Source organism: Megalopta genalis, chromosome 8 (assembly GCF_051020955.1).
Source record: "Megalopta genalis isolate 19385.01 chromosome 8, iyMegGena1_principal, whole genome shotgun sequence".
Lineage (NCBI taxonomy): Eukaryota > Metazoa > Arthropoda > Insecta > Hymenoptera > Halictidae > Megalopta > Megalopta genalis.
This window is the reverse complement of record NC_135020.1, coordinates 12394787-12411989: the sequence shown is the minus strand read 5'-3', so window position 1 is coordinate 12411989 and position 17203 is coordinate 12394787. Positions and strand designations below refer to the sequence as shown.

Below are 17203 nucleotides of genomic sequence, written 5' to 3'. Positions count from 1 at the left end.
CCGGCCAGCAGTCGGTCCGCAAAATTCTAATTAATAGGCAGAATTCGCCGAGAAAAAAGAGACGTCTCTTTCTCTCTACGTTTCACAACGTAACGCGACGCGTCATGTCGCATGATCGAGGAAGACGTTCCGCCGAATTTATGGCTCGGATTAAATTAACACCTCGATTATAGATGGCCGGATCTATCGCTACATTTATTTTCCAATGTACAGTGGCCCGCAAAAGTGTTTGTACACCGTTTAAAAACGCAATAACTATTTTATAACTGGACTAAGTGGCTTGAATTTCTTCTTTTTCTTTTGGTAATAGAGGGACTTAGTCCACTAGACGATGTGAAATGCTTTCATATTAAATCTTTATATTGTTTGGAATGACAGAAAATAAACATTTTTATCTGAGATAGGAACGAAAATTTTTAAAATGTTAAGTGTTACAACTTAACTTCCTAATTTTACTTCCTAATTTTGTGTATCTTCATAACGCTCGCTCTCGCTCTCTCTCTCTCTCTCTCTCTCTCTCTCTCTTTCTCTAGCACTCTGTCTCTCTATATCTCTCATTCTCTCTCTCTCTCTCTCTCTCTAGCTCTCATTCTCTCTCTCTCGCTCTCTAAGGCACTCTCGCTCTCTAAGGCTCTCTCGCACTCTCTCTCTCTCTCTCTCTCTCTCTCTATCTAGCTCTCATTCTCTCTCTCTCTCTCTCTCTAGCTCTCATTCTCTCTCTCTTTAGCACTCTGTCTCTCTATATCTCTCATTCTCTCTCTCTCTCTCTCTCTCTCTCTCTTTAGCACTCTGTCTCTCTCTCTCATTCTCTCTCTCTCTCTCTCTCTCTCTCTCTCTCTCTTCGTAGCACCCTCTGGCCCCTGTAATAATTCAGAGTAATAAATTAAAGCCTTGATTGCAGCATCGTATACGAATCATGCGATCTTTTGCCCGGGTTTAAAAATTCTGAATAAATTACGTTTATTTGATACGAGCCTCGTGGTATTTAGTCTGTGAATTGAATTACATGTGAATTGTGTATGACAGAAACACGTAGGTGGAATACACAATATCGAAATCATCATCGCATTAATATTCGGACACCTTTTAAAAAGGAATAACTTTTTTAAAAGTGGCGCGATGGCTTGTATTTTCTTGATATATTAGACGGACTAATTAACTAAGCAACGTTTGCAATGTTCAAGATGCTTCGCGTTCCCAATTTCCTCGACAATATCAATAACAAAGTTGCATCCGCAAATCAGTGATCCAAATTTCGAAATAAAAAAACATTCTCTTTCTCAGCTTGCACATAACTGTTCAATTGAGACGAATTAAATAGTATCTTTCGGACGCGTCAAATTCCGTTTTACAGTAATGTCTCTCTAATTGACGCTCAGATTGCCCACAAAAGTGGACAATTTGGGAAGAGAAGATATGATTATTTGATCCTTGCGGTTCATTTCTATAGTTACGAATTGTCAACAACTATAAAAAAACAAGCTATAAGGCTCGAATAATCGTATCTTCTCTTCCCAAATTGTCTATTTTTGTGCACAATCCGAGCGTTAGTTAGGGAGACATTACTGTATTTGTCCGTCAAGGGGTCAATCCTCGACGCTCCGTTGGCTCCGTCACGGAGACATCTCGCGTTTGTTTCGCAGCTTAAGCAGAGCCTTAAGGATTAATGCGAGGTCGATCGATGAATTCATTATTACCCGCCGCGAGTCTTATGCAAATTTCTTCTGCAGTGGAAATTGCGCCTGATAAATTTGTTTCACATTTATCTTGCTCGTTATCTGCCTGGGTCTGGTTGCTGTTATGATTTACGGCGTAAGGCCAGAGTCACAGGAGCGTCGAAAAAACAGACCGTGATCATCTTTCCTTGTTTTTCTAGTTGGAAACAAGAACAAATTTCCTATGTTTTCCATTATAAGAAGGAGAGATTTCGTTTTCCTTTTGTTTGATATTACTGCATACACGCCAAAACTTCATTACAATTAATATTACAAAATATTAGGGTGTCCCAAAATGATGGTATTTCCGGAAAATGTTGGGTTCCTGCGATCATTTGAAGTAACTTTCTCCTTTACAAAAATGTTCTCCGAGGCATCGTTCACGAGTTATTAACGAAAAACACTGACCAATGAGAAGCGAGCTCGGCTAGCGCGAGGCGGCCGAGCCAACGAGCGCGCGGAGCCCATTGGCTCGACCGCCACGCGCCAGCTGATCCCGCCTCTCATTGGTCACTGTTTTTCGTTAATAACTCGTAAACGAAGCCACGGATCGCATTTTCGCTAAGGAAAAAGTTACTTCAAATGATCTCATGAACCCTTCAGTTTCCGGAAATACAATAATTTTTGGACACTCTGTATAGTTATAGCCGCAAGGCTCGAATAATCGTATCTTCTCTCCCCAAATTGTCCATTTTTGCGTAGAATCTGATTTTGGAAGAATTTACTGTATTATTTGCGACGAGGTAAAACACGGCAATTTAACCTCGTGAACGCGTGTGAAACGAACCGAACAGAAGGAATTCGGCCTGAAATTCGCGCACATCGCGATATGAGTTACGTGTCGCCAAGAAATCCGTGCCTTTTAAATCGCGTTTATCGCGCCGGCAACTTTCATGAGCCGAGATTCAAGTAGCCTTTACATAATTGTCGCGTTATTCACACGGCCAGCTAGCCTCCTTGCTTATTGTATAATCTTACGATTTTCGGTGGCAGCGTGCTACTTGTTTTTTTCTTTCTTTTTTCCTTCTTTAAGTTAGGCTCCCATAAATAACCTCTCGCCTATCGAAGAAAGTTGAGTGCTCCCTGGCCATTATACGAGCCGCAGATAATGCGGCGCACGGCGGCGTCTGTAGTCCAGGTTGTTTCACTATCGATCGGATAATAAATGTTCTCGATGGATTTAACGATTTCGAGGAATTCCGACGGTGCATGATGATGAAGACTGCTCCGCGGCAGAACGCCTTAATTCTTCACTTTCGAACACCTGGCCAGTTGTTCTTGCAGACGTGTTTGCGGCCGTTTTAGGAACACACGCGTGTTTGCAGAATTATTTGTGCGATATATATATATATATATATATATATATATATATATATATATATTATATTATATATTATATTCGAAAATATCCATATAAATATCCATATATATATATATGGATATTTATATGGATATTTTCGAATGAAGATAGGTCTTAATACATAAATTATAAGAATTATTTTGTAATAGATTAACGTCGTGTATGAAAAGCCATATTTTGCGACAGAGCATTGCAGAAAATACTGCCGCATTATAATGCAAAATTGAGAATTTTTTAAAACTATGTTACACTTCTTTCAAGGTTAAATTCTTGAAGTAGCAGTCCTTGGAAACTGAAGTATCGATTTTCGAGCGAAAACGGAACCGAAAAGGAACTTAGAAAGAAGCTGACAAATTTTAATATAAATCGACGCAGTGATTTTCGGGAACATCGCAGACTATTTTTAACTTTCGTGAACTAGTCTCCGAACGACCGCCCGTTATAAAACGATCAGAATCCGAGCCTATAAAATTTTATAGTTTCTGGGTATGTACCCTGTTCGGTCGCGACGACAAAGCAAGCCCGAAAATCAATTCCGTCTCGGGTCTCGTGTCGCTGCCTCGTCCGGTTTTCGTGTTTAGGCACGATGTAAGCGTGTTGCCAGTGTGGCAAGGTCGGCAATTAAGGATCATATTAATTAGCTGATCCTGCCAGATGATTGGAATGCGGCGGCGCATAATGACGGCTGTTGCATTGCACTTTCGAGGAATTAATAATCGGTTGTGCACGCCAGTCCGGGAGTGAACGGAGATGGATAGCGAAGCACGAGTTGCGTAGCGCTCGCCCGAAGACGGGGTTGATTGTTTATTGTAATTATCCCGCGCTGTGAAGGAGAGGATGTGCCGGGATTGGTCAAATTGTACTGGCTGCGCCAGAATTTGTGGGCGCAGTACGTTTGCAACATTCGCGAATTTATCAAATGAGAGAGAGAGAGAGAGAGAGAGAGAGGGAGAGCAAGAGAGAGAGGCAGAGAGAGAGGGAGGGAGAGAGAGAGTGAGAGAGCGAGAGAGAGGGAGAGCGAGAGAGAGCAAGAGAGAGAAAGCGAGAGAGCATGAGAGAGAGCGAGAGAGCGAGAGAGAGCGAGAGAGAGCAAGAGAGAGCAAAATAGAGCGAGGGAGAGAACGAGAGAGCGAGAGAGAGAAACAAGAGAACGAGAAAGAAAGGGAGAGAGAGAGAGAGAAACGCTTCAATCGATAAAAGTAAACTATTTCATACCGCATTGTAGTGAACTATGAAAATAAATTTGCACGAATTTAATTACAGTGGGCCCTCGACTTTCGCACACAATTGGTTCCTGGAAGTGTGTGCGAATGTTGACTGTTCGAAAGTAGAGGGATGTAAAGAAAATATGCACCAAAAACGGTGTTTCAAAGTATTTATTTATTTATTTAGCTCTCGGGTGTTTTCTTTATAAACTTGTCAAGAGTTAGTCGAGTACCTCCTTTTTCTTTCTTTTCGCGATAAAGATTTCTATAACACGCAGTGTCTTTTTGTATTGCCCTACGTACTCGAGATATACGTTCTCTCCATTGGGATCGCAATCTTCCATAATAGTTAAAAATTTGTCTAGACGTATAAAGGCTTCGTTCATATTTTTAATTGTCAAAGTCTCGACCTCTCGATTGGAACAACATTGTGATCCGGTGGCGAAAGTCTGATGTCCCCTGAGAGAAGGCATCCAATTACAATGTAGCCTGCTCGACTCGCGATATCCGCTCAGAGGGAACATTCGACCGCAAAGGCTTGCAAAGTTGAATTTTTTAAAATGTGCGAAACAGCGAATTGCACGAAAGTAGAATGTGCGAAAGTCGAGGGTCGTCTGTATTGTATTCAATTGTTAAGCGCCGAATAATTTTTTGGCAAGTGTCTGATATTCCTATTCTTAGCGGAATGTTGCGCAGGTTGATTTATGTTTATTTATTATCGATTAGGTGATAAGTGGATTATGGATTTTATGCATTTTTGGGTAGGTGAAATTTAAAACAAGGGTAGCATTACAAAAATTCAAGGATCGTACATGTATTATTTTGAACTTAATTAAATTACTAATGAAAGAAAGAAATTTCAATTTGGCTCGCGTTTGTTGCAATCGATGAAAATAATTCTTACTTTTACATAAAGTAATTGCGCGAAAGTAGAATGTACGAAAGTCGAGGAGCGCCTGTATTTATACTGGAAGAGAATGAGCATTGATCTGAAACAAAGCGAGCTGAAAAATAAATGATGGAAAAGAAAATCGAGTCCAAAGAATTTGAATAGATCTAATAGATCGTCGGAATGGAGTTTAGTGTTAAATATTAAACGATCTTCGTCCACTTCTGTATCTGTAAAGAAAGAAATCGGAAACCAGTCATTTCGACTTCCAGAATTTCGCAGTTCAATTAATTTCAACGATGTCGTATATATTTCTAGAAGTAAACCATAAATCTCGTTATTGTCCATTTAAAGCATTGTTTTTTTCTTGTCTTTTTTAGTAAAAACTGTTTAGCGACGTTTCCAGAATACGAGACAGAATTACGTTCGAAGACGAAACGAGGACATCAAAACGATTAAACTTTAACACGAATGCGTACAGGTTCTTTTTTTCAAAATTTTGCAAACATGTGTTTCTCACCGAGAGTCATAATTTACGCGGGCAAGGCCGGAGCAAAGCGAAAGTCGTAAAATAAGGAGCACCGTGTTCCACGACCGTCGAAGAAAACCCGTGTCCCGACGGGCCGACGCGTAGACCCGAGCTTCCGGAAGTGAAATTTCTACATTTCTAAATTGACCAATCGAGCAATTAAAGAGCGGCCGGCGGCTGCGTGCGTTCGGGACGAGTTCCGTTCATCGGGTTCAAATATTCGAGCGGCATCGTGCTCGTTGCCGCAACGGTTTCCGTCACCGAAACCCGAATCCGAGTGGAACAATCGACTGGGAAGCACGCCATAACCCGCCTGGAATTCGTTTCGCCGGCTTTCCAGGAAAATCCGGCCGCGAGCCCTTTGTCTAGCCGTGATAAAAAGCGATCGTCTATATATAGATAAAGGGAAGTGGGGAAACGCCGACGGAAAGTTCACGGCGTGACCCGCATTCCCGGCTGCCTCCGGTGAGATCCCCGAAGAGTTCAGCGCGGAGTTCGACCGCGGCTCGGGATCGCGCGAAATCGCAGTCAAGGTTCCGAGAGACGCGAGTCCTAAGGCTCGTGGGTAGTTTCTACACAATGAGGGATCAGATAGCGCCCGTAAAAATATTGTAATAGCTTGTCGCGCGGCGAGGATGTGTCGAAACGCTTCGTTCGCACATAATTAATACCGCCAGGCACTCGAGTCCGCCTGATCGGCGCAATATTTTGCACCGCGGGCTTGCTACAGCCCTCCCAAAAGTGACAGGACATGTGCACACCTTGCAAAAGTGACCTTAACGTATTCGGTGGTCGCCTTGGAAAGTTAACGTTAACGTCTTTTCGATCGGAATGACTTTTTTCTAAAATTGGTTCAAAGGACGGGAATATTTTTTCGAGACGTTAGGCTGACCAGTTTTCTATGAAATGAGCATGTACAGAGTTTTTTTAGGTTGCAATAATACATTGGAACGATGGAAGAATTAAAGAATTATGTTTTTTGCAACTTCTTTATGCGAGCCCATAACGAAAATTTAAAAAATGCGTTTTGTAAATCTTGGTAATTCGAATGCACGCTGAAAATTTCATCGATTTCATTGACCCATAGTCAAGCTACAGTCACCGAAAGATGTAAAAATTACCTGTCTTTCCTTGAAATTCGCAAAAGACTGCGATTTTAACGATCTTTAATTCCTTACAGCTTATGTCAAGGTCAACCGGTTTTGATGAAATTTTCAGCATGCATATAAGCATGCGAGATCAACGAAATGCATTTTTAAAATTTTTTAAACTTCCGTTGTGGGCTCGGATGAAAAAGTTGAAAAAAACATAATTTCTTATTGTTTTTATCAATCCAATCAATTGCAATTTGAAAAAGCTTTTTGCATACTCATACCATAGAAAACTAGTCGGTCTGACATCTCAAAAAAATTCAAGTTCTTTGAACCAGTTTTGAAAAAGTTATCCCAATTGAAAAGGCGTTAACGTACTTTCCAAGACGACTGTACGTGGACAAGAAAAGTTCATCGTTGATTTTAGTTACAAGAAAATGTTGATGGTTAAATATTTTGCTCTATTCTGAGTTGGATAAACGGCATTCTTGCGCACCGATGCCTTTACAAGACCGGGAGCTTTCATTAAAAAATTGCACGTTCCGAAGACGTGCTGTGTATTTTCTCGTTATGGACAGTGAATGGATAGAGACGTGTAGTAGTACAACAGTTTAGCTTAATTAGAGAAAATGAGAGAAAGTGACCCAGACAGTGGATCTTTATGCAAAGATTCTCTGCATCAATTACGAGTAACAGGACACAATTCGACGTAGATGCGATCATCTTGTCGCGTCTAAAGCGTTCATAACTTACCTCTGAATTCCTTAAATTCACCGAATAAGACTCCCAGATTCTCAAGGCACCCAGGGTACAGTATTTCTCCCAAATTCGCGCTCAGATTGCGCAAAAAAATGGAATATTTGAGAAGAGGAGATACGATTATTCGCGCCTCGCGTCTCGTCTTTTATAGTTACCAATTGTATAGTTACAAATTGTCCATTTTTGTTTTCAAACTGAGCGTCAATTAAGGAGAAATTTATTTTCACTTTCATTTTCAAAACTTTTCAGTTTACAGTTTCATTTTCTTTACCCGGAGTTTGTCTTCACAACCTCGTGCTTTAGAATCTTAAAAGACAACAGTAAGTCGTTTAGCATAAATCTTCAAGATACATCGCCTAAAGTTCAACCGGTAACTATCGCCAACCATAACTGTCCTGATCGCGTTGAAAAATGTTGAAAAACATTCTGATTGTGATTTTAGGAAACCGCAAAATAGCATTGGCACGATCGTTTTATTGTTGACAAATTTTAAAAAACACAGAATTGTATCAATGCACCTAATTTCGGTCGTTTCTGATCGAATCGTTCGAGCATCTATTTATAACATACAATATATCGATATCGATCGATATACAGGATGTCCCAAAATTATGGTATTTCCGGGAAATGTGGGGTTCCCGAGATCATGCGAAGCAACTTTTTCCTCAGCGAAAATATTCTACGAGGCTTCGTTCACGAGTTATTAACGAAAAACAGTGGACCAATGAGAGGCGAGCTCGATCGGCGCGAGGCGGGCTCGAACGGTCGAAGCCCAGATCCGCTGATTGGCTCGGTTGCCTTGCGCCGACCGAGCTCGTCTTTGATTGGTCACCGTTTTTCGTTAATAACTCGTAAACAAAGCCTCGTAGAACATTTTCGCTGAGGAAAAAGTTGCTACAAATGATCCCAGGAACCCCGCATTTCCCGCAGATACCATAATTTTAGGACACCCCATATAATTCCTTTCATGATCGGCGCTGATCCAGAATTTTATTTGCTGTTGCGTTAGCGTTTCGTCACGCGTGAATTTACAACGCTAGACCAACGCCGGTTTTCAAGGAATCGAGCTCGATCACGAAGGCTCCCGCGGCAAGAACATTCGAACAAGGTAACCGGACACTTTATAATCTTGCGCGATTATAAATTGGACGCGACAATCGTTCGGTCAGCTCTTCGAGATCGGCCACCGTCGTTACGCAATTGGTAGCAGGTCGAATTGTGTGTTTTGAAACGGTCGATCTTTCGAGATAGATACTCGTGCGACAGGAACATAATGACTCATACTCTCATACGAGATAAATTCGTAACTCTCGCACACGAATCCTTGAAAAATATATATTTGAACGCAAGTGGTTGAAACGGGAACTGTAACAGGCTACGCTTCGAAAGTCCTTGGTCTGTTGGGAAATAATCTGGTTTCCTAGAGAAATTAATACGCTTTTTTGATATATAAAAAAGTAAAATGAACTTTAAGTTAAGTACTTAAGTCTTTAGTAGCAACTAGAAAAATTTTTAACGAATAACTTCCGAACGTATTTACTTAATTTACTAAATTCTATCGTTATCTAAGTCTTGCTAGGAACATGACGCTTGCTCGATTAGTTAATGTATTCGCTGTCGATACTGTTTTAGAATTTACAATGAAGCTTTTGCCTAGTTGATATCGACTTGTACGGGGAACAATTAATCATGACCTGTCAAGCACCGTCGACAAATAAGATTGATCGTTTCTGGCCAATTTAACGTAGACTTAATATCTGGCAGTTTACAGTAAATTCTCTCCGATTGTCGCTCAGCTTGTAAACAAAAGCTGCAAAAAAATGGACAATATGGGAAGAGGAGATACGATTTATTCGAGCCTTTGCGGAACGTTTTTATAATTGTTGACAACCCTTGACAATCGGTAACTATACAAAAATGAGTCGCGAGGCTCGATTAATCGAATCTGCTCTTCCCAAGTTGTCCATTTTTGTTCACAAGCTAAGGGACAATTGGAGAGAATTTACTAGAATTCACTCTTAATGTGAGCAAGCAAATACGTATTTCGAGCGTTAGAGAGTTGCTGAAAATAATAATATTTGACCTGGTGAAATAATATTGAAATGGATACGAATATTTGTGACATTAAGAACTCGTGGATCTTATTTATGTTACATGCAAATTAGCCGAGCGTTAGCAGGCATAATAAATTGATTGATTTACATTTTTACAAATCCGCCCATTAAACTGCGAATTAGCATAAATGCTAGCAGCCTAGTTATCGGGAACCAGTTCGATGTTCGCTCTGAGATACAGTTCAGGAGTATCCGTGTCGCACGAACACAAGCAGAAAGTTATAGCATACTCGTATACCTAAGCATCATCTTTCTGACACTCTAATTTTACGATTCGGACACAGAAATTTTTCTGTTAATGTCCGTCTGGTCTCCGACTGGTAGTCGATTGTCCATTAATATTGTAAAATCAAACTGTGATCCTCAACGAAACACATCGCAAGCGAGTAGAAAATAATTTTTCGAAAGAAAATTAGAGAGAGAATTAAAAGAAATTACTCGAGCGAAAATAATTACTGTAATTTCCCTAGATCCGTCATTTCGACGAGTTCGAAATTTATCGGTGATTTTAGGATAGCATACTCGCATACCTAAGCATCATCTTTCTGACACTCGTCTAATTTTACGATGCTGCTCGGACACAGAAATTTTTCTGTTAATGTCCGTCTGGTCTCCGACTGGAAGTCGATTGTTCATTAATATTGTAAAATCAAACTGTGATCCTCAACGAAACGCATCGCAAGCGAGTAGAAAATAATTTTTCGAAAGAAAATTAGAGAGAGAATTAAAAGAAATTACTCGAGCGAAAATAATTACTGTAATTTCCCTAGATCCGTCATTTCGACGAGTTCGAAATTTATCGGTGATTTTAGGACAGCGCGAGCGGAAGGAGCGTGGCCGGGTGGAGAGAACGAAAAACATTTGTTTAAAAAACATTTATAAAATCAATTTATTTCATGAATCGTAGTTATGTTTTGGTACGTCGCTCGTCACGATGTCTTTTTTGCGATGCTCTAGGTTAGGTGGGGAGGAGGTTGGGGTGGTGGCAAGTTGAAGGGAAAATTCATCTAGTAGTGTCCATAGTGTCCGCCCTTAACAAGAACTGGAACCGACTGTTTAACGAGAATGGGCTGTGGAACCGCAACAGGGACCGCGTGTGGGACCGGGACAGGGACGGGTTGTGGAACCGCAACGGGGACGGGTTGTGGAACCGAGACCTGCAACCAAAACCAAAAAAGCGTTAGTTAAACTGCGCACAAAAGTAACAGCCGCATCAACTCGGTAAGTGATTTCATATATTAAATTAATCTTGCGGTAGAAATGAAACTTGAAAAGTTGACGCTAAGTTTCAATCGCCATACAATAATTGGGACCATCGATTACGTTTTCAATGAAAGCCAAAATCTTGACCGTTGCTTCTACATTTCATTTCATTAAGTGCATCAAGTGCATCAAGTTCGTTCAAACTGCGTACAAAAGTAACAGCCGCATCAACTCGGTAAGTGATTTCATATATTAAATTAATCTCGCGGTAGAAATGAAACTTGAAAAGTTGACGCTAAGTTTCAATCGCCATACAATAATTGGGACCATCGATAACGTTTTCAATGAAAGCCAAAATCCTGACCGTTGCTTCTACATTTCATTTCATTAAGTGCATCAAGTGCATCAAGTTCGTTCAAACTGCGCACAAAAGTAACAGCCGCATCAACTCGGTAAGTGATTTCATATATTAAATTAATCTTGCGGTAGAAATGAAACTTGAAAAGTTGACGCTAAGTTTCAATCGCCATACAATAATTGGGACCATCGATAACGTTTTCAATGAAAGCCAAAATCCTGTCTGCTGCTTCTACATTTCATTTCATTAAGTGCATCAAGTGCATCAAGTTCGTTCAAACTGCGTACAAAAGTAACAGCCACATCAACTCGGTAAGTGATTTCATATATTAAATTAATCTTGCGGTAGAAATGAAACTTGAAAAGTTGACGCTAAGTTTCAATCGCCATACAATAATTGGGACCATCGATTACGTTTTCAATGAAAGCCAAAATCTTGACCGTTGCTTCTACATTTCATTTCATTAAGTGCATCAAGTGCATCAAGTTCGTTCAAACTGCGTACAAAAGTAACAGCCGCATCAACTCGGTAAGTGATTTCATATATTAAATTAATCTCGCGGTAGAAATGAAACTTGAAAAGTTGACGCTAAGTTTCAATCGGCATACAATAATTGGGACCATCGATAACGTTTTCAATGAAAGCCAAAATCCTGTCTGCTGCTTCTACATTTCATTTCATTAAGTGCATCAAGTGCATCAAGTTCGTTCAAACAGCGCACAAAAGTAACAGCCGCATCAACTCGGTAAGTGATTTCATATATTAAATTAATCTCGCGGTAGAAATGAAACTTGAAAAGTTGACGCTAAGTTTCAATCGCCATACAATAATTGGGACCATTAATAACGTTTTCAATGAAAGCCAAAATCCTGACCGTTGCTTCTACATTTCATTTCATTAAGTGCATCAAGTGCATCAAGTTCGTTCAAACAGCGCACAAAAGTAACAGCCGCATCAACTCGGTAAGTGATTTCATATATTAAATTAATCTCGCGGTAGAAATGAAACTTGAAAAGTTGACGCTAAGTTTCAATCGGCATGCAATAATTGGGACCATCGATAACGTTTTCAATGAAAGCCAAAATCCTGTCTGCTGCTTCAACATTTCATTTCATTAAGTGCATCAAGTGCATTAAGTTCGTTCAAACTGCGTACAAAAGTAACAGCCGCATCAACTCGGTAAGTGATTTCATATATTAAATTAATCTCGCGGTGCAAATGAAACTTGAAAAGTTGACGCTAAGTTTCAATCGGCATACAATAATTGGGACCATTAATAACGTTTTCAATGAAAGCCAAAATCCTGTCCGTTGCTTCTACATTTCATTTCATCGAGTGCATTAAAAAACAGGACGCAGAATAAATAAGTAGCCTTCGACGATCGTGAATGATGCATACTGAACGATCAATAAATAACCGGAGTTATGAAAAAAGTCGGTAGTGGCCCCGTCACCGTCGCCAATTCGGCACCGAATGACTGCGCTGATTGGAGCTCCACTTTTTGTCCGGTTCCATCGTCGTGGTCTCGTCGTATACAGAATCTCGGCGACGGCGCAGAGATCGAAATTCGATACGATTCCACTTATACGAAATTCGGTGGCGTTGTTTCGAACGAAATTTCGTGTACGTCCGTAGCAACGATGCGATTAAGATTAACAAGGGGAACGAAAACCACGTCGCGGTCCGGCACGACGGTGGCGTTATCGCGATTCGGATCAGCGTGGCCCGCGACTAATTAACGGAATTACGAACGAAATCGAGAGTATCGATCGTTTCGACTTACCTTGACGGGGTATGGAGCGGGCACAGGCACGGCCACCTTAACTGGAACCGGAACTGGGACCGGCTTTTCGACTGGGACTTGGATGGTCTGAGTCTGGATCACTGGGTACGGCTTGGGCACCTCAACTGGCACTGCGACAGGTTGTGGAACCGGAACCGGTACCTGAAATAAACAACGCGCGATCATTTGTAAGTCGCATCTACTTATGCACGTGAATCGATACTTCGCGTTCGCGAGAAATTATGCAAGAAAATGTCGCAACGATTCGACAGCTCGGCCTTCCTTTTTGTCACAGTGAATTCTCTCCAATTTTCCTGCAGCTTGTAAACACAAATGGACAATTTCGGAAGAGGAGATACCATTATTCGAGCTTTATATAGTAATTTCTCCCTAATTCGCGCTCAGATTGCGCGCACAAAAGTGGAAAATTTGGGAAGAGGAGACACGATTATTCGAGCCTCGCGGCTCGTTTTCATGGTTGTTGGCAATCGGTAATTATAAAAACGAGCCGCAGTACTTGAATAATCGTATATCTTTTTCACAAATTGTCAATTTTTGTGTATACAGTAATTTTCCCCTAATTCGCGCTTAGATTGCGCGCAGAAATGTGGACGATTTTTGAAGAGGAAACACGATTATTCGAGCCTCGCGGCTCGTTTTCATGGTTGTTGACAATCGGTAATTATAAAAACGAGCCGCAATACTTGAATAATCGTATATCTTTTTCACAAATTGTCAATTTTTGTGTATACAGTAATTTTCCCCTAATTCGCGCTTAGATTGCGCGCAAAAATGTGGACGATTTTTGAAGAGGAAACACGATTATTCAAGCCTCGCGACTCGTTTTCATAGTTTTTGACAATCGGTAACTATAAAAACGAGCTCCAAGGCTTGAACAATCGTATTTCCTTTTCACAAATTGTCAATTTTTGTGTGGACAGTGATTTTCCCCTAATTCGCGCTCAAATTGCGCGCAAAAAAATGGACGATTTGGGAAAAGGAGACACGATTATTTGAGCCTCGCGGCTCGTTTTCATGGTTGTTGACAATCGGTAATTATAAAAACGAGCCGCAATACTTGAATAATCGTATATCTTTTTCACAAATTGTCAATTTTTGTGTATACAGTAATTTTCCCCTAATTCGCGCTTAGATTGCGCGCAAAAATGTGGACGATTTTTGAAGAGGAAACACGATTATTCAAGCCTCGCGACTCGTTTTCATAGTTTTTGACAATCGGTAACTATAAAAACGAGCTCCAAGGCTTGAACAATCGTATTTCCTTTTCACAAATTGTCAATTTTTGTGTGGACAGTGATTTTCCCCTAATTCGCGCTCAGATTGCGCGCAAAAAAATGGACGATTTGGGAAGAGGAGACACGATTGTTCGAGCCTCGCGGCTCGTTTTCATAGTTGTTGACAATCGGTAATTATAAAAACGAGCCGCAATACTTGAATAATCGTATATCTTTTTCACAAATTGTGAATTTTTGTGTATACAGTAATTCTCCCCTAATTCGCGCTCAGATCGCGCGCAAAAAGGTGGACAATTTGAGAAAAGAAGACACGATTATTCGAGCTTCGCGGCTCGTTTTCATAATTCTTAACAATCGGTAACTATGAAAACGTATCTCCTCCATTTTCGTGCACAATCTGAGGGCAAATTAGAGAAAAATTCCTGTAATTTGACCACAAATTACGGAGAAGTCACTGCAATCTAAGCGTCAATTATAGAGAATGTACAGTATACAATTGTTGTCACTATGCGAACTGAAATTTTCGTCCGCCATTCGATCAAGATCGAGCAAATTTCCTTCGCCAACAAACGTCATCTTTCAATCAAACAAAAATCCAATTAATTCCCGCCGATGCGCGCCTTTCTCCTGCTTCATAAATCTGCACACGAGTGCATCGAGATCCTCTAATTGTCAGAACGGATAAGAAATTTCTCCTCGTTGGAATATATTTTGCGATAAAGAGAAGTAAAAGCACCGTTCATTTCTTCGAACGTTAGACGCATAATCGCGTATAAATGCAACAGAAATAGTCGTAAAAGATACGAACTTCAATATTTAATGGACGTATATTCGCTTTCAAGCGGCCGAAGGAACGCGAAACCGCGCATTAACATATATCGATCATTAAACGTCCCGAGGACCTGCGACGATCGATACGCGACTTACGACTTCGTTGCCGAAGATCCGAGTAAATCGATCGCGATCCGACCAGATCAGCGTCCACAGAATTTCTGGGAACGTCGTCGTGTATCGTGGAAAACGGGGAAAAGAAAGAGCCGGAAGTTAGTTGGTTAACCCTTTGCACTCGAAGTCGTTTCAACTGTAAATCTAAAATGATTTTTCTGATTTTCCACGCTGTCTCTATTTTGTATGCAGACAGAGTGCATTTTATACGCGTGATATCGAGTCTTGTCACTGATACAACACAGTTACACTTTGAACAATGTTTCAAATCTAAATTTTCTAAGAATTATTTTGAAACGCGAAACATTTTTAGCGGTGCCTCGGAGTCGCCGCTCGAGCGCAAAGGGTTAATAGAGCGCGTCGCGCTCTTTTACAACAATCGGCGGCTCGAAATTGGTTAAATTTCGTGTCCAGTTCGCTCACCTGTACTGGGTATGGTCGGTCGACGGCGACAGGGTACGGTCTCGGAACTGCGACTGGGACCGCGACAGGTCTATCCTGGACGGCGATTGCGACTTTGCTCGGTGCCGCCCACTCGCTACCGTCGAGACCGCCGAGACCACCAAGAGCAAGACCACCGTGGCCACCAAGACCACCAAGACCACCAAGACCAAGACCTCCGATACCGAGCCCTAAAAGCCCGCGCTTCTGGATATTCTTCTCTTCAGCCGCCGCCACGACGATCAGCATCATGCATATCTTGAAAGCAGAAACAAACAATTAGCAGCCGAAACGCGCGTACGCGAGTGCTTCTTTCCTCTCGGCCCGGAGAAAATCACGAGCAAGTGGTGTATTTAGAAGTCGTATATTTATTTATACTCTATATCGTACGTTACATTTTATTTATATTTTACGTATACTGCGTTTTATATCGTAAATATTGGCAAACTATTCGGACCGTTTGTTGCCACGATAGAAGCGAATATATTTTTCAACGTATAACAATGGACTTCGACGTGGATCCGAAAGGGACCAAATCGAGGACGCGAGAACCCTCTGGCAACAAATTTGTGCAAGTTTGAACCGAAAGGGTGCGACTCGAAAGGGTGTATTCGATCCAGACTCGAACAATAGTGCAAAATCGCATCCGAAAGAATTGTGCAATTAGAAAAGGAAGAGAACTCCGGCGAAACGAGCTTAAAGTTTGTTCACAATGTCGTAGAGCCTTTCGATGAAAAATGTTAGACCGACGCGACGCGTCGCGACGTCACTGGACCGTTCACAGCGCGAAGGGATAACCGACGACGGACGCGTCCGACGTCCTTCGGCGCGCTCCGAGGCGCTCCTCCGTAGCACGAGAAACGTACCAGGACCCTCATCTTGCTCTCGACCGTCTAATGCTTTAGCAAGCGTGTGTTGTCTTGGTAAATTAAATCGGTTCTGTCGCATTGGAGGAAAACCACCCTTTATATAGGTAATTCACTTTCATTTCGCGCGTGCACCCCGCCAACGGAAAGCCAATGGCCGTCCGGTGTTCTATCGCCACACCTACCGGTACACTATTTACCCGCCGATACACATACCAGCCGCGTACCGTTACACATTATAATACATAACCAGCACGTGAAGTTGTATAACACTCTAAACGTGCGCCGGCCGGCTGCTGGGGCTGGTAAATAGAGCGCCGGCCAGTTTATGCAGATCTGCATAGCATGCACGGGCTTCGCTTGTGTTTATGTGTGTGTATGCGCGTGCGCGTGTGTGTGTGTTCATGTGTGTGTGCCGTGCAGTTCGAGCCGCAGGAGAGAGACTTTAACGAGGATCAATCGCGGCGTTTCGAGAGGAGCAACGCGCGATCGTGAGATTTCCGTTAACATCGGGAGCCGGCGCATCGGCGCAGATCGCGCGGATCCTTCGTTCATAACCCTAGGAATCGATTCCTAGGATGTTCCGCAACGTGTTGCGATTAGACTGTTTTGCCATTTCAGAAGCCGTCGCGCGTTTCCGCGTGCGAGCCCTTTCAACAGGTTCGTTGCCGGTCGAGGCGAACATGTAA

The 17203-nt window shown here is 41.7% G+C and overlaps 1 protein-coding gene across 1 annotated transcript; it reads right to left on the bottom strand.

Moving 5' to 3' along the window:
- Positions 1 to 10522: 10522 nt before the first annotated feature.
- LOC117227841 (cuticular protein) lies at positions 10523 to 16617 on the bottom strand. Its single transcript, XM_033483366.2, has 4 exons — positions 16515 to 16617; positions 15631 to 15906; positions 13007 to 13168; positions 10523 to 10819 (listed from the first exon to the last, which is right to left on the bottom strand). Exons 1-4 carry the CDS (start codon positions 16524 to 16526, stop codon positions 10670 to 10672), a joined length of 600 nt encoding a protein of 199 aa, XP_033339257.2. The 5' UTR covers positions 16527 to 16617; the 3' UTR covers positions 10523 to 10669.
- Between the last annotated feature and the right edge of the window lie 586 nt (positions 16618 to 17203).

Excerpts from the sequence above, each read along its gene's own strand:
- LOC117227841 (XM_033483366.2), bottom strand. Across the intron at positions 13,169-15,630 it reads ACCGACCATACCCAGTACAG|GTACCGGTTCCGGTTCCACA; the intron begins GTGAGCGAACTG and ends TGTTTATTTCAG. Across the intron at positions 10,820-13,006 it reads CCGCTCCATACCCCGTCAAG|GTCTCGGTTCCACAACCCGT; the intron begins GTAAGTCGAAAC and ends TTTTGGTTGCAG.